Source organism: Phoca vitulina, unplaced genomic scaffold (genome assembly GCF_004348235.1).
Source record: "Phoca vitulina isolate PV1807 unplaced genomic scaffold, GSC_HSeal_1.0 scaffold33, whole genome shotgun sequence".
In the NCBI taxonomy this organism is placed as follows: domain Eukaryota; kingdom Metazoa; phylum Chordata; class Mammalia; order Carnivora; family Phocidae; genus Phoca; species Phoca vitulina.
The window spans coordinates 14,972,591-14,989,627 of NW_022589736.1; the positions used below are offsets into that span (position 1 = coordinate 14,972,591).

Sequence of the window (17,037 nt, forward strand, 5' to 3'; positions counted from 1 at the left end):
ATTCCAGCCATCATTAAGTGAGTAGGTCAGAAGCCATCACTTTAAGCAATGTTCAAGAATAATTGAGCCGAAGAGTTAAAATCCCAAATACAAGAGAAAGGTCTTGCAAATAGTGAGGAAGACAAACACCAAAAATAGAAAACTGGGCAAAGGACATAAACAAGTAATTCACAAGAGGAAGAGTTTAAATCCCTTAATCTCCATAATTATTAATGTAATGAAAATTAAATAATGTGAAATTCTTTGTCTATTAATTTGGCAAAGACTGTAGATTCATAAAACCCATTTTTGGTGAAGGTGTAGGGTTACAGTCACTCTCATATGCTGTTGGTAGGGAACCTTTCTGGAGGGAAATTCAGCAATTCCACTTCCAGGAACTGATCCTATAGAAATATCACAGTGAGTACCCATGACATATATACAAATATTCACAAGGGCATCATTGTACTCGTGAAGCTCTGGGAACCATCCAAACATTTATCAATGGAGCATGACATAAGTGAGTCATGGCATGTCGGTGTAATGAAATTATGGTGTATGTTTACATATCTTGTAAAGAACGAAATAGCCCTTTTTATAGGCATTTGGAGGTATGCACAAGATAAACTGTAAACTCGTGACAGTTGATATCACAGTGACTTCACTCACTACTTTATATCCAGGGCTGACTGCCTGTCTCAAACTAGCCACTCAATTCTTGGAGTGGAGACTCGGTTAAGCAAAAAAGTTACAAAACATTATATAGCATGATCCCATCTTCCTTGCATTGTAACGCACGCAAAAACAACTCTACTGTTAACAGTGGTTGTTACTGGAGAGTGTGATGGGGACGGGATGTTTTCCTTTTTACTTGATACCTTTTTTTCACCTTTCTCAATTTTAACTTTAAAAATGGTTTTGAAATTAATACGTATTATTTCTTTGTAAGAAAAAATGACCTAGGAGAATTATATACAATCTTGTCCCTATGATATGCTGGGTAGAGTGGCAGCTTTGGACGTGAAAGCTTACAATGTCACCCGGAAAGACGAAGTCGGACAGGAATGAGCAATAGGTAGCTAGAGAGAGCACTGGAAGCAAGTCAAGGAAAGAGGGTGCTGGGGTGCGGTCTATTTTGCAACTCTTGGTGTACAGGCCTAAGATTACTTTTCCTTGAAGCTCATACAAGCCATGTATTCTTTATTTTTTTTCAAGTTTGTTTATGTATGTGTGTATGTACATAAGTAATCTCTACACCCAAGGTGGGGCTCGAACTCACGACCCTGAGATCAAGAGTCACACGCTCTTCCAACTGAGCCAGCCAGGCGCCCCAACCCATGTATTTTTTTAAAGTAATTTGGCAGTATTTGGGGGGAAGTGTTACAGCCACCATTCACGGAGCACGCACTATATACCAGGCCCTCCGGCAAACTCTGCCAACTTTCAATCCTGATGACAAGCTAAGAGGTTCGAATGTTGATGAATACATTTTACCCAGGAAATAACAGAGACTTTGAGATTAGAGTTTTAAACTGGGTAGATCAGGCGCCAAGGTCCATGAGCTACCCTACTAAAGTGCTCAAGGAACTGGCTGACTGGCAGGAAGGAGGCCATTCACAAAATAATCCAGCCGCATGGTATCCAGGAAGCTGTCAGACGCACACTGGGTGCTGTTTGAACTAGTTAGCACCTTAACCACCCAGCTAGGTTAACAAACATACGGTAGAAACAATGGATTTCAACTTAGTTTCTAACGAAGGAGAATAAGGTTCAGATATTTCTTTTTAAATTGGCAGCACGGTTCACGTGAATCCTGTGAGTTCTACAGAAGCCAAATATTAACACTTAGAAGACATGCAATCAATTTATTTATGTTCATGATTCTGTGAAACACAGCAAAAGTCTTTGAATGTGGCAATACACATAGGTTAAATATAACAAGACTGTAGATTAAGAGCTGCTTCCATATTCCTATAGTAGCATAACCAAAATCTTGCCTTCATTCAATAAGGGATAAAATGTTCATAATTTACTGTCTGGAAAGAGACAGTCCTTTTTGATAGAATTTGAAATGCTGATCCTCTGCCTTCCTGTACAGAAAATTTCTAAAAGAATGCTAATACAGACGTGCAAATCTCCCCTCACTGAGCCGTCAATTTACACATCCACATCACGCATCAGTTAAATATGAACGTGATTAAGTACTGGCCATACTGTATTTCTTCAGCCATTTAAAATTTTAAAATATTCCAAGTTAAATATACATGCTGTTGTATAGTCTCATCTTCAAAGTAAATAGTGTTACTGATGATGAGAAATGGATCATATTCACAGCACCTTTTTCTTCCAAGGATTTCAGGGAACTCCGCTAAGTCTGGGTCCAAAAGCACCTGGAGAGTGTAGTCTTTCTCGAGTGAGACTAATGACAAATCTTCAGGGGTAAGGCAATCATGGCTTAAGTCAGTGGGTTCCAAACTTTTTTGACCATAGTTCATAGCAAGAAATACATTTTTCATGATGATTTCACACACTTCCATACACACACACACACAAACACACATGCACACTACATACGTAACTAAAAAAGATACATGAAGGGCGCCTGGGTGGCTCAGTTGGTTAAGCGACTGCCTTCAGCTCAGGTCATGATCCTGGAGTCCCTGGATCAAGTCCCGCATCGGGCTCCCTGCTCGGCAGGGAGTCTGCTTCTCCCTCTGACCCTCCCCCCTCTCATGCTATCTCTCTATCTCATTCTCTCTCTCAAATAAATAAATAAAATCTTAAAAAAAAAAAAAGCTTTAAAAAAAAGATACATGAATTTATCCTTCCTGCGAGCAATGCACTCTGACATTTTCTATTCTACTCTATCTTTGTTATTATTATTACTGTTATTGTTGTTAGCTCATGTGGGTGACAATCTGCTAAATTGATTTCATGACCCACTTACAGGTCACAACCACTGGTCTGAAAAGCCCTGCCTTAAATGTCGAAGGTTTTCAGGATGTTGCCTGGGCAGCCTTCTCACTCCCCACACCCTTTCTGGACCCTCGATCCTCTCTCTGGCTCCAGTGACCATCTGTATGTGAGGATTCCAGCCCTGATCCTACTTTGGGGCTCCAGACCCACACACCCAGTTGCCCACTGGACAGCCCCACTTGCAACAGCAACCTTAAATCCATGTCCAAAACTGTATTTAATGCTGACTCTCCGTGAGCACCAACCCGGCCATCCAAGTCAGAAACCTGGGACTTCTCTCTCTCCCTGCCCTCCCACAGCCAATTAATCACAGAGTCCTGCTGATTGTGAATTCTGAATCCTTCCACTTCTCTCCATCCGCCGGTTCCCATGGTCTCTTGATGGGGCTACTGCCAAAAGCCTCCAGTGTCGCGCCCCTCCCTCCAATCCCTCTTCCACCCGGAAGGCAGTGTGACCTCTCAAACATGCAAACCTCATTACATGACACACCTCACTGGATGCCAGCCACCTCCGGAAGGAGCCCGGCTCTGCATCTCCTGGCCTATTTCTCCAGTCAGCTCTTGCCACGTTCCCTCCCTGACCCCCACCTCCCTTATTCTAAACTGGTGGCTCTCAGGTCTGGCTGCACATTAGGATCACCTAGACAACTTTGTAAAAATACCGGCGCCCAGGCCTCACTTCAGGACAATTAAATACCAATCCAATTAGTGGCTGTAATGGATAGCCGGAGGGCTCTCTGCTTTCGTTTAGAAGGAAGGTCTCTCAGTGGTCTGGAAGCGCTCTCACTTCCTGGCCTTCACACAGCCTCAGCTCCAGCCCCACCCCACACTTATCCTTCAGGTCTCAGCTGAAATGTCATGTCTCAAGGCCCATATCCCCTAATCCCCCAGGCCTGGCCAGGCCCTCCCCATTCTGTGTTCCCATATAATCCTTCATCCCCCTATCGCAACCTAGTGAGCTTCAAAATCTCTTAGCTACTCACCAAACACCCACAAAATGAACACAAGAATAAGTCAATTCTGGGATCAGATATGCCGAGAAGCTGCAGTTGAGGAAAATACCACTGACGGGTCAAGACGTAGATCAACATCTGTGTTGTCTTAGATTCTCATTTCCATGGAGTGTGTAGGGTTGGAAGCAGAGGCCACTTGGTGCCTAAATTCAATCGTGTCTTCCTATGAAAGCTTTCCCAAAGGAACACAGCTCATCCTCATCGTGTTCCTAGTTCATCAGAGGTGACACACAGGGACTCACGTGCCCCACTTAACGAAGGATAAGACTAAGTTGCGTGCCCAGAATGACCAAAGCAGACCAGAGGAAGGCAAGTCAGATCTGGGCCGCGCATGTCCGTGTTGCTCAAGGCAGCAGGCTCTGTCTTCCAGAGTAGAGCTAAACAGCAGAACAACGAACGTACGGAGAAAGCTAAGGCTAACATTCCTGCAGCAACTCCTTTTCAACCGTATTTCACACGATGCTTATAACAGTACTCATTAAAGTCTTGCTAGTAATTGAAAAAATTATATATGTACAATGAACATGAGTTAATGTTAACAGAAGAACCTTAACTTTTGCATCTCCTGACTTTTTACTTTTGGCTTGTACCTTAACCTTGCATTTTTGTGGGGTTCTTTACATTTTATATGGAGGTGTAAAGTCACATTTGAGATATAATTCTGTTAGCCATACAAGCAATTTCATAAGGCTATTATGTTGCATCAACTTTTTCTGTAAAAATAAATTAAGGATATTATTCCTGGAACAGAATAAATTCTTGGAATTACTGAGTAACTTATGTACTGTACCACTGTTCCAAGAACACATTACTTATTTTATCATGACAAAGGAAAGTTATTAATCTTCTGGCTTCCATTTCAACAATGAGAAATGCCGTGAGATACAGAGACACCTGTGTTACATTTCAGTTCAACTTTATATCATCCATAAACATCTCTGTTTTGGACACCTCATCCAAACAAATGCTCACAGAATACTTCTATGTAGCATTCGATTTTATGAAACTATAAAAGTTCCTTGCTGTTAATTACAGAGACAAATGTCTCATCACCCATTTGGTTACCAGATAGCATAATTAGTTTTCTCCATTAACCTTTCAGATATAAAATTTGATTTCTAAGTAAAAAAACATTGTAAAACCCTTGCAATTCAAATGATACAGTATATCTGGACATGTTTGGAAAAAAATCCAATACTAAGAAAACAATTGTATGGATTCTTATTTACAAGGATACTGATTGTCTGAAATACTGAAAGGAAATCTGTCTAAACTTCTTAATGATTTTAAAATGTATGATCGAATATGCATGTAATAAGCTGTCCTTTGTATAGAAAGGAGGCTCAGTAACCTGACCATGAATGGAATGTGCCCTTTGATCTCGCCCTGGGTATGGTGATGCGGCTGAGTGGGTCCACCTTGGCCCCTTGTTTCTACCCCCTTCACACGGGCATCTGGGAGAGAGCCAGGTGAAGGGGTGTCTAGTCTAGAGCAAGCAATAGCGTTTCTCTGCTCAAAGCTAACTGACTCCACAGCCTTGGCCTGCAGAGGACCACGTGCCAGCCGACATGTGTAGGGGGCGGGTGCTCCTGACATTTATATACATTGATGCTGCCAACATTCAGTCCTCTTGTAACATGCGGGACAGTCCTGCACAAGAAAACCGTCTCGCTGCAATAGACGGTCCCACTCAGATCAGCTGATAATTGGCAGCAAGTTGTATTTTTAACATGTTTTAAACATGGTACTCATTTGTTTGTTCAAAAATAGTTACCGAGAATCGACTTTGTCAAGTATCGTGTACTAGGAACACGGTCAACGGAGTCTTGCCCTGCAGGAATTCAAGCTGAGACTGGACAAATGAAGGCTCAGAGAGACAGGGCGGTAGAGGTCATACCAGGCAGAACCCAGCAAGGGCAGACGCCAGGCCCACAGGACTGCAGGTCCCGGAGATGCCCACACAGCATGGTCTATCGGTGGGGCGCTGGGGGCTGGGGGCTGGTATACACCCACAGGCATAGAGGTTCGTCCTCTTTCAGGGTTAAACTTTAAGAGGGGGTCCTGCCATTAACCTAATCAAAAAGGAACAAAAATAGGAAATGAAAAATAAAGCTTCTATGGTCAGTCAGTGTTGACAAATTTTACTCCTGATATGTGAGGTCCAGTTAGCTACTAAGAAGGAAGTGTAAATTTTCACCCCTTGAAGCCAGGGCGGAACTTAGAGGTGAGAGTTGAATAATAAAGTTTCCAAGTGGCTGATTCCACCACTTGACTTTGAATTTAAAAGTGGACATCTCACTCATTCCCTGAGCGTGTACTGATGATTATTACGTGACCAGCGTGGTGCCAGGCAGTGGGGACACAGAGATGATTCTCGGGGAGTTTACACCCCGGTCGGGAGAGAGAGAGAGAAGTAAACCAGCAATGCCTTTGCTTTGATGGCACCACACTGTGGAGGCTGCGGAGGGAGAGGTGAGGGGAATCAGAGAAGACTGCCTGGAGGAAGTTACATCAACTTGGAGTCTTTAGGGAAAAGAGAAAGCCAAGCAAAGAAGAGGGAGGATGATGCAAGTGTGAAATTCCAAGCAGAGGAATTTCTGTGGCTTCCGTGCAGCCACCAGGGTGAGAAAGTGCCTGGCTTCAAAGGCGAGGACGGATTCCTGTTGCAGGAATGAAAGCGGTCTGGTATGGCTGACGCCTGGGAGCTGGAAGGACAGCATCAGCAATAAGCTCCAAGGATACAGGTGGCAGTTCATGCAGAGTCTTATCTGTCAGGCTTAGGGGTCTCAGTCCTAACCTGAAAGCCGCAGACAATGAAGACATCCAGGCAAGGAGCAACCCAAGTGGCCTAGTCCCTGGATAAATCCCTGCAGATTTGGGCATCTGCTCCTTGCGGGGTCCACACCCCCTACTACTGCAGACACGCATTCGGGCACATTCGATTCCAGGTAGCGTTCTCTCCAGTAATCTGTGACTTATGAGAATAACAGAGTTCCTTTGTAAATGTCCTAGATCTATTTTTAACTTGGAGATGCAAAACATACTGTTCCAAAATCTTTATTTTATCTTATAGATGGCCATGTTATTTTCTTCCAAAAGTAAAAATCCATATTCCCATGGGAACAGAGAGGCTAAATTGTTAATACATCTCCTTTGAGCCTGTCCTTCTTGGAGGGTTGTTTGTTTTGTTTTTTTTTTCCTAATGATTTGGTCATGATCAGAGTAGGAACAGCAAACGATCACAACGTATGGTACATTTTACCCCGAGGGTGGTTCCTGAACCACACCAAGTCTTGAAGAGAAAAAGAAAGAAGCAACTTTTTCTCGGGACACGTAAGGGGGTTGGTGAGCGGGCATAGCGTGTGCGCTCCCTCACGGTGTGACCCGCACCAAGGCCTCTTGAATGCTTGGCTTTTGGTTTTCCTGAAATTTAGGTAGGGAAAATCGCTTCCTCTGGAACCTGAGAACCAGACAATGCCAAAAAGCAGTTGATAAACAGGTCAGTCCTCTCTTAAGCACCCTTAAGAGGGTACACCAATGTTACAGCACAATACGGAGCCAGGAGAGCACAGACCATTTTTGTTTTGATTTTCAACATGTCGCTGGCTTTCGTACATGAGGGCCTCTCCTTTTTGGTCTTTTCTAGACTTGAAGGGAAAAAAAAAAGATTTCAAGTTGTATCTCACAAATCAACATCAGAAATCCCAAATTTCTGTGCTAGTTGAATATATTATAAAAGATTCTTCCAGTTAAATGTGGCATATTTTAGTTTGGCTCACTAAATGTCTCCAAAATCTCAACAGAGTGGTGTATTTGAAAGCAACTCTTCAGGGGCGCCTGGGTGGCTCAGTCGGTTAAGCATCTGCCTGCGGCTCAGGTCATGATCTCAGGGTCCTGGGATCGAGTCCCGAGTCGGGCTCCCTGCTCAACGGGAGCCTGCTTCTCCCTCTCCCTCTCCCCCCACTTGTGCGTGCTCTCTCTCTCAAATAAATAAATAAAATTTTTTAAAAAATAAATTAAAGCAACTCTTCATTGGTCTGTACGACAGTGTCCAACATATTCACGCACTTAGATATTTGAGTACCTATCATCTGGGTACCTATTATGAACATTACACTGTGCTGTGTGCTTCAAAGGATACGAAAAAGAATCCAGGTCACACTTGCTCTGTGATCTTACAATTTACACGAGGAGAGATGGTGCAAATAAACAACCACAATTCAATGTGGTAATTGTTCAGGTTTGGGGGCAAATGGGGGTGTCTGCAGGGTAACTTGGAGCACAATAAAGCCGTGTACAAAATAAGTAGGTATTAGGTAGTACGTGGTAAGTGCCATAAAAGAATGATGTTATTATTTAGTGCTAAGACGTTCAGAAGAACATTTAAATTCTATTTCCAGAAGGAGAAGGGACAAAGGGATAATAAAAATAAGAATACAGCATTTCCTACTTTGAAAAAGTGTTTTGTCATTTGGGGTTCCTATATACCGTAGGGGAACCTGCTGGGGAGGTCAGGGCCAACATTACTTTTCTATTACAGAAGATAAAGAAAACCCCTCAAGAGTTTTGGGCAAGGTATTATTTATTAACTGTTAACCTGAGATTTAGACCAAGGTTTTCTGACTTTAAACCTGACTTCTCTCTACTGTGCTAGACAAACTGAGAAGGCCTCCAGGCCTAGGTAATGTTTGAATTGGGCTTTAGAAACCAATAGGAGATAGGACTGTAATAGATGGAGTCTGGAAAAGGGCGAAGACATGGGAGTGCCTGGAGAGAGCAGGCTGGTGAGAGGCACACACGTGGGCAGGGCAAGGTGCTCCCAGAAGGATTGCTAAGAGACCAGGCTGACATAAGCACATGTTTTTAGTAGGAAGAAGAAGGAGATAAGACTAGAAAGGTGAACTAGGAGCAGACAACGAACAGCAAAAGGAGGAGGACAGGGGGCCTGGCTTTCTCAGAGGCTATGGCAGAGCAGAAACGCCAGGCTCTCCTCTGCGTGCTCTCTGACCCTGGGCAAACTGACATTTCCAAAGACATCTCTTTTTCATTTAAAAATGGAAATAACACTACTCCTCCAGTACAGGAAGTGCCCCGCGCACAGCAGATGTTCAAGCCACGTTACTTCCTTTCTTCCCAAGTGGGTGCTAGGCTCTGCCCAGTCGAAGCTTCTGTCCGCCCCTCCCTTCTGCCGCCAGACGGTGCCCCCTGTCACATTTGGAGCCCCGCTCTGCCGCGGACAGGCTGAGGAGTCACACACCCTGCTCAGGCTGTGTGACCAGAAGGGCAGAGGAAGGCAGGACAGCAAGCAGCCCTGACATGGTGAGAGAGCGCAGAACTGGACGTCGAGGGACCTGGTTTTAAAGCATGCTCAACTACTAATTACCGTGAGCCCTTGCGCAAATCACTTTCACCTCCGAGCTCAGCTTCCTGTCTCCATAACAGATATAACACCTGCCTCACAGTGTAGTTGAGATATTAGCTAAATGATTAATCCAAGTACGCAACCGGCCTAACTGCAAACACCTCCTGAACTTTAGGCAGTGAGTGACATCTAATAGCGTCTAAGTCTGCATCTACGGCTACAGAAGCATATTTACACGTGCGCTTCTATTCAAGGAAGCCATCAGTGTTCAAGAGTCTCTCTCAACCTTGACTTTACTTGCAATTGTTTTGAAGCCATTTGTGGACCTAGAGGATGAGCAGGCCTACTTTTAGTGCTGTAGGAAACCTTAGAAACCATTCAGACCAGAGGTTTTTCCATGGGGACGAGGACACCCTAAAAGGTGCAAGACGCCCGCAGAGGTGGGGAGGCAGAGGTGGGACGTGTCACCTGGGATAACATGCAAAGTTCTTACCATAGTGCCTGGCACACAGCCAGCTCTCCCAAAATGATACCTACCATTATTGGCCATGTTTCTAACCCCAAGAAACACTCAGGCCCACTTGGACCTTCGTGTTATTTGAGGGTGCTTCTCACTCATGGAACTCCAGCCACAGGTGAGGTGACACATCGGGGCCCCTTCCCTCTTGGAGGAAACAGGAAGCAGGCGGGACCCAGGCCTCCTGACTCTAGGTAAAGAGCACCCCCATTTAACACATGCACCTGCCCACTTCTCTGGGAAGGAGACTTATATTGCCATGAGAGGCTGACTCCCTAGCCTGGAAAAGTGGGTAGGGATTATCTGAGTGTGTCATCTTTGAGGAGACTCTGGGGACCCTGGTGGGGGCAGCTGTCATCAGCAAAGCCACTGAAGAAGATTTCAAAATTCAGACATCTCGACCCTGCTCAACTGGCATGGCTATGATACGCTGTGCTTTGTCTTCTGAAAGCTGTGTAACAGAACTGAGGATCAAAAGGAACTAGAACAGGGCCAGGGCCTGGCATGTAATTGGAGCTCAATAAATATTTGTCGAGTGAATAAATGAGTGAGACCGAACGCCTGAAAATCAGACATGTTCCAAATTTATATATAATGACAGTAAATCTAAAACAAAACCCAATGTCTCAAAAGAGATTTTATCAAATGTCTGTGTTATTGTTACAAGTAATAAACTCACCATCTCACTAAAATATTTTCCAAAAGTGCCTTGCTATACCAGGTAAGGTCTCCTGATGATCCCTGAACTGTCTGGCCCGACATGGTAGAGGGGAAAGATCTCTGGACAGGAGCCATGGGTCTACTCCAGGTTCCACTATTTATGAGCAAGTTGCTTTACTCTGAGCCTCAGTTCTGTCCTCTAGGTAATGGGAATAAGGACATCTGCCCCAGTGACCTTACAGGAATACAGTAAAAACCACAGGATGACAGGCGTGGAAGCAGTTTTTAAACGGGCGATGCTCACTTAACGTCTGATTCTGAGGACCCTTCCCTCTCTGCTGTAGTTTCTGGCACCCTTCCCACCTGGATCTTCTCCAGCTCCCCTCTGCCTATCCAAATCGTCCCCAAGTTCGAGGTCTAGCCTTTCCAGAGCTCTCCACTTGACCCTACATTTGATCCTTCCCTTCCAACGCAGCTTTTGCTCATTGCCCTAGTGGTTCCTATTTGTCAGTTAATTATCATTCACACAGAGAGGCATGCAGTGGGGTGTTTCCAGCACAGGCAATGTGCACTAGGATCCCAGCTATGGCACTTGCTACTTGAGAGGCCCTGGCAGGCTACCAAACATCCAAGTCTCATGTACAAAGTGGGGATGACAATGACTTACAGATTTGCCCTGAGAGGTAAATGAGATAACTCATGTGAGGTACTCAAGTCAACACCGTGCACGTGGAGAGTGCCCAATGACTGGAGCTGTTATGATTATTGAATATTGCTTCTTAACTGTGTTCTGAACTTGTCCCATCTCCCCAACTGGACTTAATCTTTGAGAACAAGGTCTCTGTCCTTTCCATTTCTTTGGTTACCCCAGCCCCACTCCCATTCCAGAAAAGCGCTGGGTGCTTTTCTCAGAAAACATCTGTTGGATTGATTAAAACAATTTTTTGTTTTTCTCCAAACAGGGCTCAAATTTTTATGGTAGCCCGTCACAGCCATCCTGACAATGTCAACATCCACAGGGCAAAGTAACCTCCTCTGGCCCTATTATCACCTTAAAAATGTGTGAGTAACTCCCAAAGCACTCAGCCAAGCCATTCACACTATTGAGCTATCCTACCATGTTGGATGTGCTACATTAGTCAACAGCCTAAAAATATTCCAGAGAAATAGATTTCATGTGGGAACTCTGCCAAAACCCAGAGCACTCACTCTCTTTTCCCGAGACATGAACTTTAATCTTATAGGTGCAGATAATATTAAAGATAATACATATGTTTGAACCCAGAAAATCTTATACAACACCCTAGGGGCCATGTTTTAGGACTCAGATTATAGTTGAAACAGTTCTTCTGGCGTTTTGCTAACAAACTCCCTTGGATGTCATAAACCTCACACTGAATTCTACACCCTAGCAAGTAACATTATGGATAGACTCTAGCAATTTATAAAACAAACATGCTTTAAATCTATGTTTTGGGAAGAGTACCTATAAACTAAAAATGCCTGTTTTAGAACATTGTCAACAACCAAATTCTTAATTTGCTATGTTTTCAGTAACTATTCCCAACTGCTCTAGAAATTACGTTAGCGTAATCATTTGCTCTTCCAGTTTTTAAAAAAATTGACCTGGAAATCACAAAACACAAATGTTCTCTGGGAACCATATCCCACTTCCCCCAGAATGAGCAAGACTGAGAAGTAAGCTAGGCACACGTTTGCACTGTTCAATCTTTGGTCTCTTGATGTCTGAGGCCGTCTTAACCAGCAACTTGAAAAGCTTATCCTGACCCTGGTCTTTGGCTAATGTTCTCTTATCTTCCTGGACTCAAGCTGGGAAAACTGAAAGCAGCAACGTGTGCCCCCTTCAAGAGTTTGCATTTTACTGAATTCTGAGCACCAGCATCTTCCTGTTCTTCATCCCCCTACTCTGTCATATCCAGAATTACCTTCACTGTATAGCATCCTTACTGTTTTCCAAATACACAGCAGAACGGCGGGGAAAAAAGCCTGCTTTGTTGAAGAATAACTCAACCAAGGACATGATGTTCCATTTTTATGATAAATGTAAATTTTCTACTAATAGGCAAATTCCTCATTTCCAATGACTAAGACGAGGGGTACTTAGATACAGAATTCCAACCAATCAAGTTTAGGGAACTGAAACTACAGAATTCCAATTGATTCAGTTTAAGGAACTGAAGAGAGTACAATCCAAGAATATTCTTCTGGGTTGTAGCATTTCACTTGATGATTCACTTTTTGGTTTTTAGTTCTCTTAACCGTAAACAGGTGCTGAGCATAGTTGCCGGCCTCAGTGACAGTCTGCTCGATGCAAAGATCTACGTGCCTTCAGTGGTCGCTTATGTAAGAAATGCTGAGCCTTCCCTCCTGTTTCACCTCTATCAAGTATCCGTTTTGATTTCTCAGTCCTTCGCAACCCACCGTTTCTCTCCCTCAAAGCCAAAAAGAGAGATCCTGGTGACAGAGTACTCCACCATCTGGCTTTCACGTTGTTGGGATTTGCAGTACTACGCACACTGGGTCTGAGCAGCAATCCTACTTCCTTCAGCCCTCGATACTCCCCAGAGAGCTGGCAAAGCTGGCCCTTGCTTTTCATCACTCCTGCCCTGTCTCCCACTTTCTGCTGCCTTGCCGCGCAGCACCCAGCTCTCACCCTACTACCGGGGGTGGGGAAGTGTGCAGGATGGGCAAGGTGGAAGCCACATGCCACCGTTTACTCTCTACTCCTACTTCTCCTACTTCTCCTACTTTATGGGTACTTCACTCTTAGTGGCAAAATCGCAGGTTGTTTGATTTTGAGTTCATGGTCTGCAAATAACAAACTGCACATGCAAGATCCCTCATGTACGGCATTTGTACCAAAAGCTGCACTTGGAGAGACTGGCAATGCTTCTGACTACCTCCTTATTCATCATGCAGCTACCCTTGTCGGATGGTCTCCCAGACACTGCTTTTGCTCAGCCTGTCCCTGAGGTGAGCTGGGAATGAGGAGGGTAAGAGCAAAGCATGGCTAGTCTCTCTGCCCACAGATATTGGGGGGAGATGCACACAAGGCCAGGAAAATGATAGCTAGTACTCTCAAGAGGTGGTTGGGCGGACAATCACACTTTGATTTTCCTTACGCTTTTTGACTGTAGATTTAATTTAATTTTGTCATGGCAGGATTAGCAACCAGGCCACAGAGGTGAAGGGACATTATAATAAGACAGCATATTAATCCTCTGTCCCACCCAAGGCAGAAGCAAAACCAAACAAATAGCAGCTTCCTGGAAACTGAATTTCTGTTATCCAGATGTCAAAGATGTAATACCCCAATTACACAGACTATTGCTAGTGAAGCATGCCAGCGAATATGCAATGTAAATGGGGTGAGCACAGAGCGACAAACCTGCACCGTCAGCAGCTGGCTCTGGGAGTGAGTGATAATTAGCGCTGTGTGTAGACACTAATAAACATTTATGTCTGAAATTACAACTTTTAGCAATGTTAATAAGGGATATATTGGCAATCTGTAAAATAAAAGGTCTTGAAAAGAATGTCATACATTAAGCAATGGCAGACATTTCCCGTTCTGGCACAATCTTTTTTTTTTTCCCCTTCCCCCTAATTGCAAATGGCCACACTGTTTTGCTGAGAAATTAACTGACATAGGAACCTACCTAAATAAATGGGTTGGGTCTCTTTGGCCTCCCCATTAACATCGTTGCTGAATTCTGAGATCTTATATACCTCATGGTGATAATCTGGGATGAGAAAACAACCAAAAATTAAAATTCTAATGACCTGCAAGTTATGAATAAACAATAAAAACTAGACTCTCATTATATATAAGATGTAGAATCTATACTTAAATAAATTATAATTTCCAATAACTCGATTAACCACCGAATTCGTAGTCACTAATAATCCCTAAAACTTTGCTTACTCTGAAGAAGTACACAAACTTGAAATATTACCTTGACTTTAGAAAACAGCTTTGCTGATCACATGGTTTTCACAGTAAATTTGGCCCAGAGATGCCAATTACTAGGCCTTTTTGCTTTCAAATGACAAGTATGTTTATAAGGGAAAGAAAAACCTTGCCCAATCATAGGCCAGGGGGTGATTCCAAAATTATCTCCACAACTCATTTCCATGAGTACAGTATATCAATAGCATGCTTTAGGGCAATCCAACACTCAGTTTTCTCAGTTTACCCAGCAAAATCCCAGCCTTTAAGCAGCTTACCGGAAAGCACACACGAAAAATACTGATTTGTTATTTCAAATATAGTATAGTCTAGATAAGAAAGCAAGATTCTTGTCTTTCACACAATCTTTTGCATTCAACTACTGCACTTTAATATGCAATAGTTTATTTGCGAAAAATGCACCTGCAGAGCAGAGAGAAGAATCAAACCCATAATTTAAAGAAAAGGAAAATGAAAAACTTGCTATGTCAGTCAAACTTTAAAATACAGTACTTTATGAGCTTCCTTATTCTCTACGGAGGCTGCTGGGCTTGCCAATGGTCTATTTCTAAAAAGTAGGATCGTCTAGGTAAGAAAATAGAGGTTCCTTCTTAACAGCCATTCCCTTTTTTGTGGCAGGAGACCTGACAGGACAAGGTCTACAAAACTACTCTCACTTTTCGGATAAAGTAGTTAAGTTCCCTGAGGTCATAAATAAGAAAGCAGCCTACATTCCTGAATGAATCAATAGACCAACAGGCCAGTCACGTATGGAAGATTTTTAAAGTACAAATGACTGAGTAATCCACATGGAGAAAGAGGGAAGAGCCATATATTTTGAATACGTAAAACTATTTCAGGCCTCTTTCATTAAACAGTATCCAAACTAAATCAGGGGAAACAGATATGTGCAGATCTTCAAAATGTCTATAGTCAAACCATTTTCAGGCTAGCCAAAAGCAGGCTTTATTCAATCTACATCATAGTTAGCTCAGCTTAGTTTGAAAAGCTCTATTACTTGGAATCCCCCTCTAATTTTCATCACCTCACATGTGACTTCCCCAGGTTGTTGAAACAATCGCCTTGCTCTCTGATGCCAACGCTAGATAAAACAGAAGAAAAAGGACAGGTTCTGTGGTTTGGTTTTGACCTCAAGTTGACTCAAAGAAGATACTTAAACAGGGTGATTCTAAACTCAATATCAGGATTTGTGACATTAGGACGAAAAAAGTCACCTGCCTCTCATTTAAGGTGACACAATGCATTTTAAGAGACATATTTTAATGTCTGCTCTTAAGTTCTCATCGTCTCTGACAAAGTCCAGTAAGGAAAATAAAGCCTCTGACAAGTAACTGAACACAGGCAAGGCGATTCAACTTTCCCCTCCCCTGATAAAATAGACCCAAGCCAGAAAACCGCGGTGTACACCTGTTAAATCGTCAGCAACCGGCTGGAATTTTTTTTTTTTTTTAAATAGGGATACTTTTCTGACCGATAAGGGATCTATTCCAAAACACCTTTCCAACCCAAATAACGTCTCTAGAAAAGATGCCGGAGGTCAACAATTCTCATTTGGCCTCGTACACCTAATGAGCTTCTTTCTGGTTCTTAAAAGAACCACCACCTTTTTTGCTACTGTTTGGGGGAAAAAAAGCAAACCCACAACCATTGGTCGGGATCCGTGTGTGCACGGCCTGCCGGAGAGGCAGTTCTCCCCCAACCCCCAACCTAGCCACAGGAGTGGAATACCAAAGAAGGCTCTCGGCTCCCCAAGTGTCATTGTTTGCTAATTTCCTGATGTGCCCTCCGACTTGTTTACGCTGAATAACATCCTGCCTCCCCACCGCACAACTTTCCCCGCCGCGCGGCGTGTGCGGCCGCGGCCCCCGAGGGAGGAGATTCGGGGGTCCCGGAAGCCCGGACCCCCGGCGTGGGACGCGCGGCCGCGGCGCGGGGCGAGGGGCGGCGGGCCGGGCGCGGGGATGTTTACGCGGCGCCAAGTCCTCCCTCCGCCGCCCGCACGCCCCCCGCCCGGCCCGGCGCGGCCCGCCGCTTACCTCGGCTCACCAGTTTGAAGCTCTGGGATTTCCTGCTCCTTTTCCTCTCGGAGAACTCCATGGTGCTGGCAGGAGGCAGGGGCTGCGGCCGGGGGGCGGCCGGCGGGCGGAGGGAGCGGCGGCCGAGGCGGCGGCGGCGGCGGCGCTGGCTCCTGCCACCCGGCAGCGGGAGCACCAGGACCAAGGTCCGTGTCTTGAATCCGCAGGGGGAGGCAAAGGCAAGGGAAAAACCACCTCGAGCCCACTCGGGGGCTGCGGCTCGCGGGGTCGGCAGGAGGCGCTTTCCCGGGAGAAGTTGCCCCCGCCTCGCCGCCGCCGCCCGGTCCCCTCAGCACGCCCCCCGACCCCTTCTCATTCCCGGTCTCTGTGCCACACGCAGCCGGAGCCGAACTTTCCGTTGGGGAGCGAGTTGGGGGCGGGGAGGGCGCGGCGCGGCGGGCCGGGTGCTGCCGGCGCCCTGCGCGCTGGCCGCGGGCCGGCCTGGGCGCTGCTCCGGGCGCGCCG

At 44.8% G+C, this 17,037-nt stretch overlaps 1 protein-coding gene across 7 annotated transcripts in view; it reads right to left on the reverse strand.

The window, feature by feature from the left end:
• The window catches only part of BEND7 (BEN domain containing 7), a 78,610-nt gene extending 62,002 nt beyond the window's left edge, over positions 1 to 16,608 (reverse strand). For 6 of the 7 annotated variants that reach the window (XM_032425774.1, XM_032425773.1, XM_032425772.1 and 3 more), the window contains exons 1-2: positions 16,534 to 16,608; positions 14,187 to 14,270 (exon numbers count right to left, since the gene is read on the reverse strand). In XM_032425774.1, coding sequence (XP_032281665.1) covers positions 14,187 to 14,270; positions 16,534 to 16,594 — 145 coding nt within the window. In that variant the 5' untranslated portion in view covers positions 16,595 to 16,608. The remainder of the gene's footprint in view (positions 1 to 14,186; positions 14,271 to 16,533) is intronic. The other variant, XM_032425775.1, reaches the window with a different exon arrangement.
• Between the last annotated feature and the right edge of the window lie 429 nt (positions 16,609 to 17,037).